Below are 18157 nucleotides of genomic sequence, written 5' to 3'. Positions count from 1 at the left end.
GCATCTAAAAATATTTGTCCTATGGTCAGGGGCATGTTATAGAGAGAAAAATATGGTACTTCTCTTAAGATAAATTATTTTCCTGGTGCTACTGCAGGTCTAGAGAAGACAGGACTCCCTACAGAAAGAAGTTGGAACAAATGCCAGGAAAGGAATATCAAAGAAGAATATCAACTGACCCTATCTATTTGCTTTGGCAAACTCTTTAGCAACAGGTCTCTTGCCAAGATTCCACATGGGGCAGGTTGGGAAAACCCTATAAAGTCAACTTAGAACAATAGAAGTGAGCAAATATGTTGCCTAGGAGCACAGTGCTGGTGCATGTGACAATCCTGTCGATTGAATCCATGATGATTTACTTGCAAGGTTGGTGTTCTTCATGTCACCAAGCCAGCAATTCCCTCTGACTCCTGTTGGGACTGTTTTGAAGCTCTTATTAGGAAAGGTGTTTTGCCAAAGTTAGAGGAAAAAGAGACTAGGAAGAAGAGACAGCATGAGTTCTAAAATGATAGGATGTAGCACTGGCACAAAAGTGGTGTGACAAAAATTATAGCCAAGAATCAAATATGGGGAACCTGAGAGTTCTTTTAAAGCTATAAATACTTAGGAAGGAATCTACTAGACTTGAAATCACACAAGGTAGAGCTTGGTTTGTGTTTCTTTGTACAGTACAACAAATGGAAGATTGAGGACACAGGGCTACTTTGGGTACAAGAGGGGCAGTAGTCACACTGAGGACCTCAGGTGGATATCCAATTGAATGTCTGTGCAGGGAGCACAGCTGCTCATGAGATAGATCAAAGGATCTTCAATCCTGAACTAGAGGTGAAAGGGTCTCTGAAATTCAGACAAGGTCTGTTTCAGTGTATTTAACAGAAGGCACCGAAAGGGGGTCTCTAACCTAGAAATAAAAAAATAATGTCAAGACAGAAAAAGACTAGCTAAGAGATTATTTTTTTTTATCATGAAAGTAACTTTCTGTGCCATGTCTGACTAGAACATTCAAAAGTATCTGAGACTTGACACGTTTTAGGAAAACTGAAGAGTTATAATATGCAAATTAAAAATGTTGAACTTTTCTTTCCTACTTTTTTTTGCCTCCACCCCCTTTCTTTCCTAGTTTTAGGAGTGAATGAATTCAAACTAGGTAAAATTTCCTTAACTAGGATTTTATTTCGATAAAGCCAGGATATTTTTATTGGCAATCTTTTGTGGATGAATTACTATAATTGGTATGTTTATGAATTACTATAATTGGTATGATAAAAATAAAGTTTGTTAATGTGCATTTTCCAAAGATGATAAAGCTAGTCATTGCAAGAATTTAAATATGTAATTATATACATGAGTATATAATATATTAAAATATATGACAGTATAGTATTTCCTATATTATCCTTCTAACAGATCAAAACAAAACAATTGTAGAGTAGTATGTTTTAAAGGAAATCTCAAGAATCTAGGAGAACATAGTCAATAGTAGATAGTGCATATCAGACTTTCTATTAGAGCTATTGCACTTTTTTTTATTAAAGTGGTTCATAATAACATGCTGGCTCAAAAGGCAGAGATTTGTGGAAACAGAAAGATAAGATCAGAAGAGCAAAGTTCTCTTCTTCACCTCACTTAGCCAAGCTAAATCAATTTTGAGCAGGGTATAGAAGAAAGTGTTTGGGGACAGTGTGTGAGAAATCTGCTTCCTTTTGTTGTAGCATCAACCATCTATTCTAAAAATTGAAGAGGCACAAGTTTATCTTCCCCTAAGAACATTGTCTTCATTTTCATTTGCTCTCTTAACATTTATTTTAGTGGCTGGAGACAGTTTTACTATTTAGTTGTTTACATCCTATTTCAGGTTGTTCCTCTCTCTGAGTTGACTCCCTCCCCAGAGTCTTTGTGTCCCCCAAGGGTAGTTTTGAGTCCTAAGCTATAAATAGACAAGACAGGCTGTTGAAAAACATACCTAAATTTGAATTAACTTGAATTAATGAATGAACATGCCAACTAATTTTATAGATAAAATCTTCACTATATTGTCTAATTTTGTCTAAATTTATATTTATCATAAGGACCAAGGCAGTAGTACGGTAGACAAGGTGCTTGCCGTGGATGCAGCCAATCAGGTTCCTTCCTTGGCGCCACAAATAGTCCCAAATTCAACCAAAAATGATCCATAAGAGCAGAGCCAGGAACACCTCTGTGTATGACCCAAAAATCAAATATTCTTATATCACAATAGACTATAAATTGTTATATTCTTAGGGAAAGGCTCTCTCTTCCTCCTCTTATCTTTATTATCTAACTTCATTCTTATTTTCTGACCTGAAATATCTATTGAATGAGTAAATAATACAAAGAATCGGTCTCTTTTATGCATTTCCCCTATTGCAAAGAGTTTGCTTGTTTTGAGATGATTATTTCACTGATTTTCCTTTTATGATGCTTCCTGTTTTAACCTAAAACCCACCAACCTACCAAAACATGGTCAAAGCCCAAGACCCTCAATCTAACTTGCCTTTCCAATAACAAATAGTAAACTAATCACCAAAGGAAGTAGCCTTTATCTGATCATTTAAATTTTTATCATCATATAGTTTTAAAACCAAATTAACAAATATTTGTATCTGTGTGTAGGTGTTTTATTGGGCCATACAGGCAGTGCTCAGGGATGACTCCTGGCTCTTCATTCAGGATTATGCCAAGAAGGGCTTTGTACTATGATATGTAGTCCCAGGATGGAACAAAGGTTGTCCTTAAGCAAGTCAAGCACCCTACCTGTTCTATCACTCAGTTGGCAAATTTTCGATCTCCATTAACTTTATCTAAAAATTTACATTATCTTAGAAATTAGCCAATGTAAGAAACAATTAAAAAATAAAAAATTTTTATTGTGTGTGGGTTCACCTGAAAGCCAGGTCCTGAATCTGCCAAAAATCTTCATTTTCACATGAAGAATTTTTTTAAAGACCTTTAAAAATAAAAACAAGCTTATAATTGTATCCCACCCTATAAGAAAAACACTGCTTTAAAAAAGACATTTTAGCCTTGCAATCTACCATTCATAAAGGTCTTAAAGAGGCCTCTAAGAAATTATTAATATTTATATTTTTAATAGTAAAAGAAAAATTTGAAGCCTAATGACACATTTGGATCAGAACATGCTATCCAATAAAATAAAGCTTTTTTACTCTGACTATGCTATGAGCCCCTTTTTCTTTGAAAAGGTGCCAACTATAATACTGTCTCTATGGCTTATTCAGTGAGCATTAAAAGTAATAAGCTATATTTACAACTGTACATTATTGTTAGAACTTTATATATATTTATTGATTGACATTGTTCTTTAAAACAGCATACTTCAAAGTACTCTTGGCTATGTGTGCACAAATACTTTATAAGATATTGTTTATTGCTTTCTGCCTTAGTTTCTCAAGAGCTGTATAATTAAGTTAGTTTATAATTAGACATTCCTAAGTAGGATATGATTCATAACCCAGAAATCATATCATTTAAAAAACTAATGTGACTTCTGGAGCTGGAGCAATGGTAATGCAAATAGATCATTGCTTTGCACTTGGCTAATATAGATTCTATCCCTAGCAACCATATGGCTCCCAAAATCATCCCCCAATGATAGCCAAGAGAAATCCCTGAGACTGCCAAACAAAAATAAATAAATATTTATATAACTACATATCAGCATATGATATAAATACATACAATGTCTATAAGTATCAATTTATAGTTTCATTTTGTCCTTCACCAACACATTTATTGAATCAGAAAAATCAAATAAGGCAAAATATAATTTTCTAGTTTTGAATCTTCAGATGGGAATAAAAGTAGATACATTTCACATTATTTTTTATCTCTATTTTTTGTTGTATTGTTTTGGGGGGATCCACAGCCTACAGTGCTTAAGGTTTATGCCTGGTTCTGCATTCAGAAATTATTTCTGGGGAACTCTGGGGCCATATGGGGTGCTGGAGATTAAACCCAGGTTGGCATATGCAAAGAAAGTGACCTGATCACTGTACTATTGCTCTGCACCCCATTCATTTAATAATTAACCTAAACAAAATATGAAGTCAAACCAACAAGCAATAACAAAAAGTTTTGTTACTTTCTTTATTCCTTGATATTCAAAATACAGTTTCTACATACCTGGGAATGTAATCATTGTAGTATGTGTTTGTTTTATCTGAAAGATATTAAAAAATAGACAAATTGAAAAACATTTGTATATTCATTGGTAAAATTTCAAGACAGTACTCTGCATCACTTCAGCACCATTTTTGAATGATAAAGATCTCTAATTTAGGGAATCACACTCTGGTTATTTCGGTACACACACAACTCAGTTAGGTGGTGAAGTAGAGCCCAATATGTGATCTTTCTATATGAGCGAAACCCCATATGAAATATTTGGAACTCTCGACTTGCTTCTCTGTTTCTACTCAGCTTCAAGGCAGGGCTGGATTTATTTATAGGTGTTTGTGTTTATGGACTATATCATACTTCTGTTTCTTTCTGACAAATTTCCTTTTTTGTTTTGTTTTGTTTTGAGTGCTGGTTTGAATAGACTTTTATGTGTTACCCTACTCCCTCCCTCACAATTCTCTGAAAGGCAGTATGTGTTTTTAATATATATTCTGACATTTTATAAAATGTGAACAATGACATAAAAATTACGTTCAGAAAATTGTTCTGGCTGTGTTTGCCTTTTGTCCATATAGCCATATAGAACTAAAAAGAAATGAGGGTCTCTAAAAAGGAGTTGTGTGTAAACAACACATTAGACTGAGTTCTAAAAGAGACTCTGTTCTGCAGAATAAAGGCTGAATCATGGATAAGGCCATACAGCCTTGAAAAATGCATGTGCCAATTCACAGTTGGTTGTATGTCATGTTTCTAAGGTAAATATAAGGAACTGTTTTAGCTCAAATTAAAAATATATATTCAAACTTGAACAAAATTAGCCATAAAACATTTTAGGGAAAACAATAGACTCATAATAAATTATTACAAATAATTCCTAATAATATTAATTATTATTTATTTTATCAATATAAATGTTATTGATAATATCTAAATAATAAAATAATAATAATAATTCATAAAGGAAATTGTTAAGAAAATTTAGGGGGCGGAGTTTTATTACCAAGATCAATATTATAAGGTAAAATAATATGCATACTACCCCTTCCATAACAATATTGCAAACCACAGTTCTAAAAGGAAAATAAAGGAAGAGAGAGAAGAAAAATATCTACCAGAGAGACAACCAAAGGAGGGCAAAGGGGAGGGAAGGAGAGAAACTGAGGACATTGTTGGCAGAAAATGTACACTGGTGAAGGGTATTAAACATTGTATGACTGAAACCCAATCATGAACAATTTTGTAAATGTGAAAAAATCTACATTATGGACAACCTTTAAATCCTTGTGTTTAAATAAAGTAATTAAAAATTAACATTATTAAAATATTCAGTAGTCATCAATAAGTTTTCTCAGATGTTTAACTGACTAGACATATATGACAGTTTTAGATTTTTATTATTTTAATTAGTTAAGTATTGGATAAAGTGTCAAAGTCTTATAAAAGCTCTTTATATAAAAATAAATTTTAGTAGTATGAACATTTAAGATAATGAGAAAAATAGTGACCAAAGCTAATTTTTTATTTATCTTTATGAAATTAGTATGTCATATGTTTGGATATGTTTAGATGAATTCTGTGGGAAGCCAAATAGAAGTATTTTTAGAGAACATATATAAATCAGCTATAGTGTCAAAAATGCTCAATGTAGTCTATTTAGAATTAACAGATATAGCCTTCTTTTAGGCCATAGGTTATGTTCTACAATTAATTATGTATTAAATGCAGGGTTTTTTTTTAATCTACTTGAATTATAACACTGGGGAATATGAAGAAATTACATTAAGAAATATAAATAATATCAACTAGCATGAGAAAAAAATGTTACTATATACCTGAAAATATAACTGGAAAATCTAAAGAACATGTTGGTTTCCTTTTATGTAAATTATACACTTGTATTAGGGTAATTAATTATTCAAATTTGTCTGGAATTAAAATTCATATGCAAGAATTTAGTCAGTCTAATATATCATGGAAGTACAGAATTACAAATCAGAAGATCTATGGGTTCGAATATCTGTTCTTCAAAGCATTTGGCATGATACAACATTAAAGTTATTTAAAACTCAGACTCTTGTTTAGAGAGGTTAATAATTATTATACTATGAACTTCACTCATTTTTGAGATATAAGAAAAACAATACACAATATGGTAATAATATCCAGAGACAACAGAGATAAGGAACAGGAAGCCCAGGCCTGTTAGGAAGCTTTTCACAAAGAGCTTTAACGTGGAGTTAATTAGAGAAGGGTTAGTATCATGATAGTTGGAACTGATCACTTTGGACAAGAACTGAGTATTGAAAGGGGAGAAAGTGACATGCAAGTTACCTCTCCATTAACAAAGTGAAAAACCACAGTGTCACAAAGGAGAAAGAAAGAGAGAGACAGTAAGAGAGAGAAGCAAATTTTTTGCCCTAGAGACAGGGGGTGGGAGAGAAATGAGAGACATTGGTGGATGGAAGGGTGCACTGGTGAAGGGAGGTGGAAATCCTATTACTGAAACTCAAAAATGAACAGTATTGTATCCACAGTGCTCAAATAAAGTGAATAATTAAAAAATAAGTCTTGTATTATGGAATAGATTGCAATTACCAATGTTATACATTGAATAATATATCATAAGCAAGTCACAATTCATTTGTGTTGATTTGAATTGACAAGTTTCTTAATTGAATAAATTAGTTGCAAACAAACCGATAGCACAAAGATGTTATTTTAAATGTAAAACATTTATAAGTAAAACTGTATTGGGGAACCATATCGTTATTAAAGAAGGTAGGGCATTTGCCTTGCACACAACTAAACTGGATCCAATCCAATCCCCATCGTATGACCCCCAGAGTCCAGACCAGCATGATTCCAAGCACATAGAATAGATTAAGTCTTGAGCACAGCCAGCTGTGGCCAAAAACAAAACATAGCAAAAAAAGAATATACTGGAATAAAATCACCAAGTTACATCTTTGACAAGGTTATTAGTGGTTAAAATTTTAATTTAAATAAAAGATTAAACTTTATATAAGAAAAATAAATTTTAAATGTGGATATTATAAAAGGGGGAAGTTTGAGGGTTCAGTTTGTGAATGATACCAAACCTAATGTATAATTTTGTGTATCTGAGATATAATGTTATCATGCAGTTAGTTTATTTAAAAAAAAAAGTAATGGGTGGAACTGATCAAAAGCTTGGGAGGTACAACCTAAGGACATATTAACTAGTATTTGTTCTACCATTTAGGCCTATACAACTGTTTAAAAATGATGATATTATTTAAAGCCCCCTAATTATTCTAGTGATGACTAATAAATAAAATTGACATCATTTTAATTTTTGGTATAAAACCATTGCCTTTGCAAATGTTGCAAAAAGAGCTGGGTGAGTTCATCATCTTTCCTTTTATTCAGATACAAACATTTGTGGTCAAGTTCATGGTTCAAAGGATGTGAACAAACACTTGGTTTGTGTATGTGTGTGTTTCCTCTTTTGTTATTTATTTTTTCTTGAGCAAGAAACAATTGTTCATGCTTGGAACTTCATAATAACGTTTCTGTACATTTTCATGTAAAAATGTGCCATAATTTTTCTAATGAATAGGAGATATATGTAAAAGCTTTGATGTCTGAGCAAGAGATAGAACTTTTATCCTTCTTAAAACTAAGAAGAATGGCTAGAAAAAAAGAATATTTTGAGATATGCAAAGATTAATAATATAAAAAATCTAATGCAACCCTCCAGGAAAAAGTTATAAATGTAACCATTCTAAAGAACATATTTGTACAAAGAATTGCATAAAACATGAAATACTTGTTTTGGCTGAAAGGGGCAATTTCTAAAGCTTCTACCTAGCCGGGCTACAGAAAAGATGAAGGAGAAGCTTATCTGTTCTAACTGATTGAATTTGCAGATAGGGAGCTGTCACTGGCATAGATTGTCTTGTAGAAGCTATTAAACACACTAGCAAAACTTGTTCACTCTCTGCACACCAAGGTACAGCCAAATCTTGCAAGTTTCTTATTAACTACAAAGAACGGTAGCAACAGTAGAAACTTTATGCAAACATAAAATGACAAGAAATCCTTTACAAGGGCAATGTTCACAGATCAAGTGGCATAAAAACTGCCTGATATGAATCTCTTCTTATTTGTCTATGAGAAACAAAGCAGGGAAGAATAAATCATGGGAACTAGAAAGGAGGTAAACAGTTGGCACAGTTGAACCCAACTCATTGGGTATCTTTGGATGAGAAAGATAAGATAGTGTTCCTTGCTCATTGAAAATAGAAAGGGTGGTAGTTTTTACTAATACATGGGGAGCAGGGGATGGAATGAATTTGGGTTATTATAGAAATGACTTGGAGTGAAAGGGAGAGCTGAAAAGAACAAAGGCTTTGTGTGTGTGTGTGTGTGTGTGTGTGTGTGTGTGTGTGTGTGTGTGTATAAAACAATGAATTCTGCTCCAAGGCTAATTGCAGTTTTGGACATGAGTAAAGTACTAAACCTAGAGTTGTACATCACTGCCTGCAATTATTTTTAATAGTCTTATATTTAAAATTCATTCCATGAAAGCCTACAAAAAAACTCTTAGTAAAATCTGTATGTGACTTAAATAAATCTAGCGGTTATTTCTATAATTCAGGTTGTTTTTCAGATGTGTTAAATAATACAGAGATGAGCTTCAGGTAAGAAGGGGGCGGGGATAATACAGAGATGGGAACATGAAGTTAGATAGGAGCTGGAGAGGGTTTAGAGAATGTAGGGCTGATAACATTATCAAAAAGTCAAAAAAATTATATTCATTGAAATAAACATACATTAAATGGGATAAAATGTAGCCATAGTCCGTCCTTAATAAATATCTATAGAAAGAAGAAAACAAGCATCATTGCCTCCTGAAACAATTATGTTTGCAGAACCAGCGCTATACCAAGATAAATTCTTACAAATAGATAATTCCTAAAAAAACCCTTTTTTCTTCATCAAATTTTTCTCATTTGATTGATATGAAAATAGAAACTCAGCCAGAGTGCAAGCCCAGGGCTCAGGGGCTTACACCTTGAATGTGCAAAGCTTTATATACACAATGGAATATTATGTAGCTGTCAGGAGAAATGAAGTCATGAAATTTTCCTATACATGGATGTACACGGAATCTTTATGCTGAGTGAAATAAGTCAGAGAGAGAGAGAGAAAAATGCAGAATGGTCTCACTCATCTATGGGTTTTAAGAAAAATGAAAGACATTCTTGCAATAATAATTTTCAGACACAAAAGAGAAAAGAGCTGGAAGTTCCAGCTCACCTCAGGAAGCTCACCACAAAGAGTGATGAGTTTAGTTAGAGCAATAACTACATTTTGAACTGTCCTAATAATGAGAATGTATGAGGGAAATGGAGAGCCTGTTTAGAGTACAGGCGGGGGTCGGGTGAAGAGGAGGGAGATTTGGGACATTGGTGATGGGAATGTTGCACTGGTGATGGGTGGTGTTCTTTACATGACTGAGACCCAAACACAATCATGTATGTAATCAAGGTGTTTAAATAAAATATTAAAAAAAAAAGATCTATTCCTGCCACTGCATGTACTCCTAGCACCCTCAAGTCCTCAGACAATCCCCAGCAATGCAAAATCCAAGCAGTACTATACTGATGGGTCCTAATATTGAATGATTTGACTCATGAATTGCTGGGATCTAGGTCCTCTCAACTTTGCTTGGGAAGCAACCTCACCCAATGAGAAAGAGAGAGAGAGAGAGAGAGAGAGAGAGAGAGAGAGAGAGAGAGAGAGAGAGAGAGAGAAAGAGAGAGAGAGAGAAAGAGAGAGAGAGAGAGAGCAAAAAGAAAAGTGAAAATCAAAGTGAGTAAAATTACTCATACAAGATCTTTTAAGTAAAATACTGAGACAAAAGTTTTAATTCATTTCAGGTCAACTTCAATAGTTATGATATTAAGGAGAACTGTCGGACTGAAATTGAAACTTAAAAATGCATCAAAAGTGTAATTTACTATCACTTGTGTTTAAAGAAATATTCTTCCCCTACTAATTTTAGCAATAGAATTATTTATAGTTTTATTGTTCAAAATTATCATTTATGTCATAAGCTGCCTAAGAAAGTACTATGGGAAAGAAAATAAATAAAACAATATAAAGTAAAAAAGACCTACTATTAAGTGTTGTCTTGTACTAGTGGTCAACTAATCTTTATAAGCAAATAATTCCCCTAAATAACTTGCACAGTAGGGAAAAATGATATAAATATGGAGAAATAAATTTCAATACAAACTTGGAAATACAAAAATGTATCTGGTCCTTGGCCCCATATAGATCTTCACTGGAAGATTACCCATGACATCAATGAAAGAGAGAAGCACTAGACAGATGATTATTCTTGTACTGTGCTCCCCATGATTTTAACTTGATGGTCTTCCATTCATCTTTTTTTCTAATCTAGGTGGTAAAATATTTTAGGTTCATAAAATATTGATTGAAAAATTAAACTATAACGTAAAGCAATTTTATTAAGTCCAGCGTTACTTGGTTCATTTTTATTCTATAAAGTAACATTTTTGGAAAATTTCTTACAAAAACATTTTTGGTATACTTCTGATTCATGCAACCAAGGAAGTATGTTTAAAAAGATACAAATTTTTAAATAGCTTCTGAAAATAATGCTAATGAGAAAGCATTTCTTGATTGAAATTGTATCTGTGGGCTGTGCATAGAAAGGATAAATTATAAATCCTAAAACATTGGAGCCACAATATAAAAGTAATATTTGATGGTAGAATCTGTTTTGAACATAGAATTAGAAAAACCGGACATTTATCCTTTGGGATTTCTTTTAAAGAGATATATCCTTCAGCAATACTATTATTTGCTAATATCTCTCATCTTTTTTCCTCAAGCCTGCATGATGTAATAAGGTATCATCAACATATAAGAAAATACTTCTAAAAGGAGCAAGGAATCTTTTGAGAATCTGGTTACTATACAAAATTAGCTTTCCAAAATTTTTCTTAGGAAGAAAAATACCTTTGCCATTCTTTATTTCTTTTTTTAGCTTTTCTCTCATCTGTAAAAAGTGTACTTACTATATTTTTATATTAATTTATTGTTACTTAAATGCCCCATTTCCATGATTTTTGGTTATAGCATATTAAAATATTTCTCATAAATAACATTAAATTTTTTTATCTGCCCATGTAATCAACATACATATATCTGTTGAATAACTACAGAGTACAAAAGATTGTGCCAGTTGATGAGCAAATCATTATTTCAACCATCTACCTGAAGGGGAAGCCATAGGATCTTAAGAGAATAGATCTGAGTGAAGTTAGTCAGAAGGAAAGAAAGTATATGTTGTCTCTTATAAGTAGTATATGAAGAAATATGGAAGGAGAATATCAAATGCCCAAAGACAACATAAACAAGATTGATCTGAAATAGAAAGTTTATAATACAGGAGAAGGGGTTGGGACTGGAGGAACAGAGGGGAAATGATCTAAGGAAGTAGACATTGTGGTGAGGGTGTAGTGTTGGAATGTTTCATAAATGAAAACCTACATAAACATTTTTGTAAGCCAGTGCCTAAAATAAAATTTTAAAAATCTTCTGTCCAATTTCTTGAAATGAATTACAGCAACTAATATAATTATTACAGCAAGTAATAGACCTTTTGATCTACCATTCTATTGTAAGTGTTTGGTAACAAAGCATGAATCATTCTATTGCCTTTTTAGTGCCTTTTTTTGTTTTCAACCAAGCTATCTTTACTTTAGAGACCCCAATTGATGGTGAAAAATTTGATTAGACTTAAGTGGAAACTTAAGAGATAGCTTTCAACTTTTTTATCATGCATCAGAGACAAACTCTATGACCATTCAGAATAAGCTACAGTTCATTGCTTTGTCAGGTGGAAGAGGAAAAATACATTGCAGCAGGATTTTTTTGATCATCTATGCAAAGGCAGATCAGAAAGCTAAATAAGACTGGAGTTATGTTTATATTAGTCATATGATCACATCCTTAAATTGAGAGGTGATTAAAAAGATCTCAAATATATCTCTACAAACAAAATTATCCAATTGGTTAACAACTCATAAAATTGTCATCCATTGCATAACTGGGGGGAACTTGACCTCTGTTCAAGCAAATGCCATGGGCTATTTAAAATTTTTTCTTACCTTCTCGATGTGACTTTACATAGTAGGAAACATTGAAGATCAATGATATCACCAGAGCTAGCCCTAGAAAAGCTAAAATTGCCCAGACGTAAAACTGGCATTCAGAATTTCCTGGAAATAGAAACAAAATACGTGTAATTCAATAGATTCTAAGCACTTTAATAAAATTGGAATAATTACAATTAAAACCAGTTGGACTTTAATTTATCTATATTGTCAAGGATATGGTTAAAGTGGTACCACATGTCAGAGAACCAGGGTTTGAACTTTATACTGGTACTGGATGTTTCCCACCCCAGTACCTCTGAATGTGGCCCTGGTGACACCCAGCATTGCCAGGTCCAGCCTAGAGACCTGGCAATGAAAAAAATAAACACAGAAAGAATATTACACATATTCATAATGAAGAACAAATTCTCTGCCAAGAAATTAATGTTAGTAGTTAAAAGCTTCTTATACATTTCACAGTGTGTATTGGAATCAAGTCCTATAGTAAATATGGAAAAATAAAGACATTTTTATTTTTAGTGCTGATAAAATTGAAGAAAATTTTACACTGGTTATGAAAATTAGAAAACTAATGACTTATTGAGTATAAATTTTTTAGCTCAAAATCAAGGACATTAGGTCAGAGAAACACTACAGGAAGTGATACTGGTTTGAATCCAGGTAGCATATATGTCTTCTCAGCATCTCTAGGAGTAATACTGAACATAGATTCAGTAATAGTGAACCCTTAGCATGGACAGAGAGGGGCCCAAACTCCCACTCCCCCTGAAAAAACAAGAATGTTCATACTTTTTATTATCATGAACTGATAATGCTTTTCATATTCTTTTAATCCCTATACTCATATCATTGGACTGTGATCAGACTAATTTTATGACTTATGGAAAACCACTTATTCTTATCAATTAATCTCTTCAGTTTATTAATATATACAATGTATTGAGATAAATAATTCAAGGGTCATAGTATTTCATTCTGTATATATGCCACATCTTCATAATCCATTCATCTACAAGTGGACACCTAGGTTGATTCCATGTCTTAGTTATTGTATTAAGTGCAGCAATGAGTATTGGAGTGCATATGTCTTTTGAACAAATGCTTAGCCCTGGTGGTGGATATCCCAAAGTGGATTTTCTGGGTCATATGGCAGCTCAACTCTAAGTTTGTTTAAGACTCTTTATAGTGTTTTCCACAAGGGTTGAATCAAACAACATTCCCATTAGCATAAGGTGACTATTCCTTTTTAACCGCATCCCCATCCAGCATCGATTATTCCTACTATTTTTCTACAAGACATACCTTTTTATTTTTATTTTTTCAAAGTCCTCTATAATTTTTGAATGAGCATACTAGGCATAAAACATTAAATATAAAATATACTTAGATGTGTATTTATGATTTTTACAGTTTTGTAATGTCTGGTTTCCTCTTCAGGAAATTCTATATTTAGCATAATCTTTAGTTTTTCTCTTTTTTAGAAACTTATAATTCCTATTTAACTTCTGTTTTCCAAGACTTTGTTTTTTTTCAAAGCATCATTTAAATTTTAAACGGGAAGATTTTTAGTTAGAAACTTGTTATTTTATTTCATGATATTATTGATATCTTTCATACCTTTATTGCCAACAATAAATGGTACCACTTGGATAATATAGAAGCTAAATGAAATGCAAATTTCAACTTAGATTTTTTAATGTACACATCCATGCATACACTTCCTCAAATACATACTTTATATTTCTCCTCGCCTAGTTATATTCCGTGTGAAATGTGGTTTCTACATACCCAACTATTTATTTGGTACACATGTTGTTTCTGATAATATTAGATACATAAATTGTTTAAAAAATGTTGTCCAACAAATAGAGTTTATTGATTGAATTTCTTCCACTTATACTGCTTTAGTATTTAAAATGGTTTAAAACTCATACAGTTTAAATTTACTATTTATTCTACTAAAATGCCAAAATCTTAGGAAGTCATTAATAATTTGATAACAGCTGGAAAAAATATTAATTTCTAACCACCTAATTTAACTGCCAGAGGCTAACAGTAGTAGGTTTAATTTTAAGACCTATGCCTTTCTTAAAGCCAAAAGTATTTGGCAGACATTGTATTTAAAATTCATAGTTACGTAAGTTTTGGAAGGAAATCCAGCTAAGCACATAAAATGTCTCTCTGTTGATATGTGTGAATTATACAAAAGTCTCTACTTAAACAATTAGTAGAAATACAGTTATATTATTTACAAATGTTTCTCCTTTAGGGAGGTCTGTAGTATAGATAAGTATATGAGTTTACAATAAATAGAATATCATCTTTTTTGATTGTTTCCATTTATTGATTTAGGAACTCTGTCAGAATAGTAACTATCTCTGCATTTCTTGAACATATATTTACTCTAGACACTTCAGAGAGTTCAGAGAGAAAGTTCTGATATTATAATCTTCATATATATATTTCTATAGTGAGTTTTTGGGGGCTGTGCTCCTGATTTAGTGCCAAGGTAGTCATATTCCTCATGACTTTTTAATACTATAGCATACCTTGTCACCCCGTTATACTCCATCAACTCATCAAAGGCATTGGAGTCATAGATAGGAGCACTGCAAGAAATTCTCAAATCTAGCTCCAAGTTTACAAGCAAATAAAATAATGTTTTTTCATGCATAATTTGAAAATTGTCTATTTTCAACGAGTGTTATGAGCAGAGGGATTTGGGGAAGACTATGATAAGAAGAATGACAAAAAAAAAAACAAAATAAGGAATTTGCAGTGTATATTGCTGCACAATAGAGGGGTGAGAAAAGTAGTAATAGCTGGAGAACTTTCTACAAATCACTGAACCTCACTAAACCAATTGTAAACTGGAATTCAAAGGCCAATCTCTATGATATCAAAATACCTTTTCTAATATATCATGATATTCATGATATACCAACATTTATGGAATTTAACTAAAGAAAACATGCACGTGGAAGAGAATTGGAGGAGAGCTTTTAGAACATTATTTCCCTGTAGAGTATATCTGAGTCCTAGTCTTGTATAATTAAATTTTAATGATGATTGTTAAACTTGAAAAATCCTGTTGGGACTGAAATGCTGTTAAAATGTGATATCAATGAGTCTCTTTTCTTCTATAGTTTTCTACATTTGTGTATTCATCATTCCTTTAGAGAATAATTATTTGGTAAGAACCTCTAAAAATATCAAGGATGTGCAAAACTCATCCAACAAAATATATCAATTTTAATTTTTTTTAAGTTTTAAGAATGCATAGCAATCGTTTTTCTTTATAAATTAAGAATCTGAGAAAATTAAATGGAAAAAAAAACATGCCTGGAACATTTATTATTAAGAAATTAGTGGATATTTAGTTCTCAAAGTTTATAAAAATAAAGCTAGCCTCTTAAAGTTAGCTTCTTAAATTGTTCTGCATAGACTCTAAATGAAAGAATGCCATTGTCTCAAAAAGGTGATTGAGAATGTCAGTAAGTAGATATTACCTGATATGGTCCTCTGAGTTCTATTAGGAATAATTTCTGAAAGCAGAGCCAGGAGTAAGCCCTGAGTACCACTAGATGTATCCCCACAGAACTAAATTAAAATAACAATAAACAAACAAAAAAGGTAGATGAGTCAGCAGGCAAGAAAAGTTGAGTTAAAACAATGAAAATTATTTTTTAAAAAAAGGCAATGTGTAAATAGTGAATCATTATTTAAATAAAATTAGTGCTATCCTGAATAATGACTAGTTGTCATTATTTGATTCAATGAGACTTCAAGGCATTTGAAAAGATAGAAATGAAGATTTTTTGGTATATTGTTCTACTTAGAAGTAACTTTACATTTTATTGTTTTTACTCCCATTTTATTTTTACTTCACAGATATAAATGTATTTAAATAAACTTCTGATTACTTCTGATTCTCTTTCAGTTTTTTTATTTAGATCCGTGCCTTAATGACCTATATTGTGTTTTATTTTATCTATTTTATCTCTGCAGTGAAATTATAGAAGGTCTTAACTGACAATAGAGGCACTCCTATATAGCAACTGAAAATAATACAGCTGTACTATGAAATGCTAGAGAGGAAAGTTCAGCATCTTTCTTACAAATATAAAATTAATCAAACCTAAAAATAATTGAAGTTCATATGTACTGCCTTCAGTAAAAGTTTTCTGATTTCATTTCCTTTTAGCCAGCAGCTCAAAACAATTATTCATAGTGTTATTTTGTCCATTTTTTTCAAAACACTAGCAAAATTAGAATAATTGTCCTTGACTTTCAGTAATCCATATATACATGGAAAAGATAAAGAATGAATGAAAACCATAGTCAGCTTATGCTCTCTGGGTGATTCATTTAAACAGTGATTTTAAAATCCAGGAAACAAAACACTGAAATTACAGAAATTATAGCATGTGACATTTTTACAAGAAGCTCATATGGATTCTTAATAAAAGTGTATAAGCACAATAATTAAGCAAAAGATAGAATCAGGCAAGGAAAACATGATAGAACAATAAACAATTTTAAATACTCTCCAAAAAATAAAGTCTAACTTTCTTATACTCAAAATGACAAAATGTGAACATGTGCTTATAAAATAAGTATTTTTGAAAATCAGATCACTAGTGTAAGGAGGACATTTCTAGAATAAGAGAGAATTGGCATTAATTACTCTTGGAAAGCAGTTTGACATTAATGAGATTTAAATATTTATAACCTCTTTCTCAGTAATTCCAGCTCTGGAAATCTTTCCTTAAAATAACTCAATCCAGAAAAGGATATAGACTTGTTCATCCTTGTATAATTTACAATATTGAAAAATGAGACACATAATCTTCAACATTAAATAACTATGTAAATTAACTAACATATATGTATGACATTGTGTGCATTGATCTGAAATGATTAGGCAGAACTTATCCATAAAAGAGGAATAAGTTGTTAAAATGTGAGTGGAAAGATAAAAAAAATGGATATAAAATATTATTTACTTATTGATTCAGTCATGAAAGGCTATTTGGAATGTAGATAAATATTACAGAAAAAACATAATATAACTTGTGTTTTTGTAAATGGTGAGAATTATGCAACTTTCAAGATATAGTTTATGATTTTCTCAACTATAAACGATGAACGACTTACAAGAAAAGATATAATATATTTATTTTAAAAAATGAAAGGAAATAAAATAATACAGGAGAGGTGAACCACCAAACTGGAGAAATCATTCAACTAGTTGATATGGAAAAGATCCCCAAAATTACTCCACAAAGAACCAAATTTTTACTGTTCTTTTCAAAATGGTCATCTCTCAGAGTGACTTTTGGAGTGACTTCTAGGAAAACAACATACATAGTTCCTCAATTTTAAGAACTTAAAACACAGCTATTCTTTATAATCAAATTAAGCTAAAGAGAATAATGCTTAGTTAACAAAATAATTCTTAAGTACTTTAAGTGAGCTTATTATTAATCAGAACTTATTAAATGGAAATAGATAGTTTTATATTATAAATTTCTGTTCAATATTTTCTTGAAGAGAAAATCATCAGTTTACACCGATTAACATATTTCAAAAAATGTCTAATTATGTTAAATGTGTAAAGCCTTAAGGAACTAGTTGTGTAAATGAAATTTACTTTTTAAATCTTAAGTTTCTTTTTCTTTGTCAAATTTTCATATTTTAAAGTAAATATTTTAGACATGGGAACGGAACAAAAATATTGAAATGCCACTTACCTGACATACTTATTTTCTTAGGGATATCCTCATGTAACCAAAGTATTG

General features: G+C 31.7%; 1 protein-coding gene across 1 annotated transcript in view; it reads right to left on the bottom strand.

The window, feature by feature from the left end:
• The window catches only part of LOC126025873 (T-cell receptor-associated transmembrane adapter 1), a 181400-nt gene that overhangs the window by 97369 nt on the left and 65874 nt on the right, over nt 1-18157 (bottom strand). Inside the window, exons 3-4 of the mRNA XM_049785604.1 lie at nt 12348-12458; nt 4165-4201 (exon numbers count right to left, since the gene is read on the bottom strand). Coding sequence (XP_049641561.1) covers nt 4165-4201; nt 12348-12458 — 148 coding nt within the window. The remainder of the gene's footprint in view (nt 1-4164; nt 4202-12347; nt 12459-18157) is intronic.

Source organism: Suncus etruscus, chromosome 13 (assembly GCF_024139225.1).
Source record: "Suncus etruscus isolate mSunEtr1 chromosome 13, mSunEtr1.pri.cur, whole genome shotgun sequence".
Taxonomy (NCBI): Eukaryota; Metazoa; Chordata; class Mammalia; order Eulipotyphla; family Soricidae; genus Suncus; species Suncus etruscus.
The sequence above is the reverse complement of the archived record's forward strand: the minus strand, read 5'-3'. Positions and strand labels throughout refer to the sequence as shown.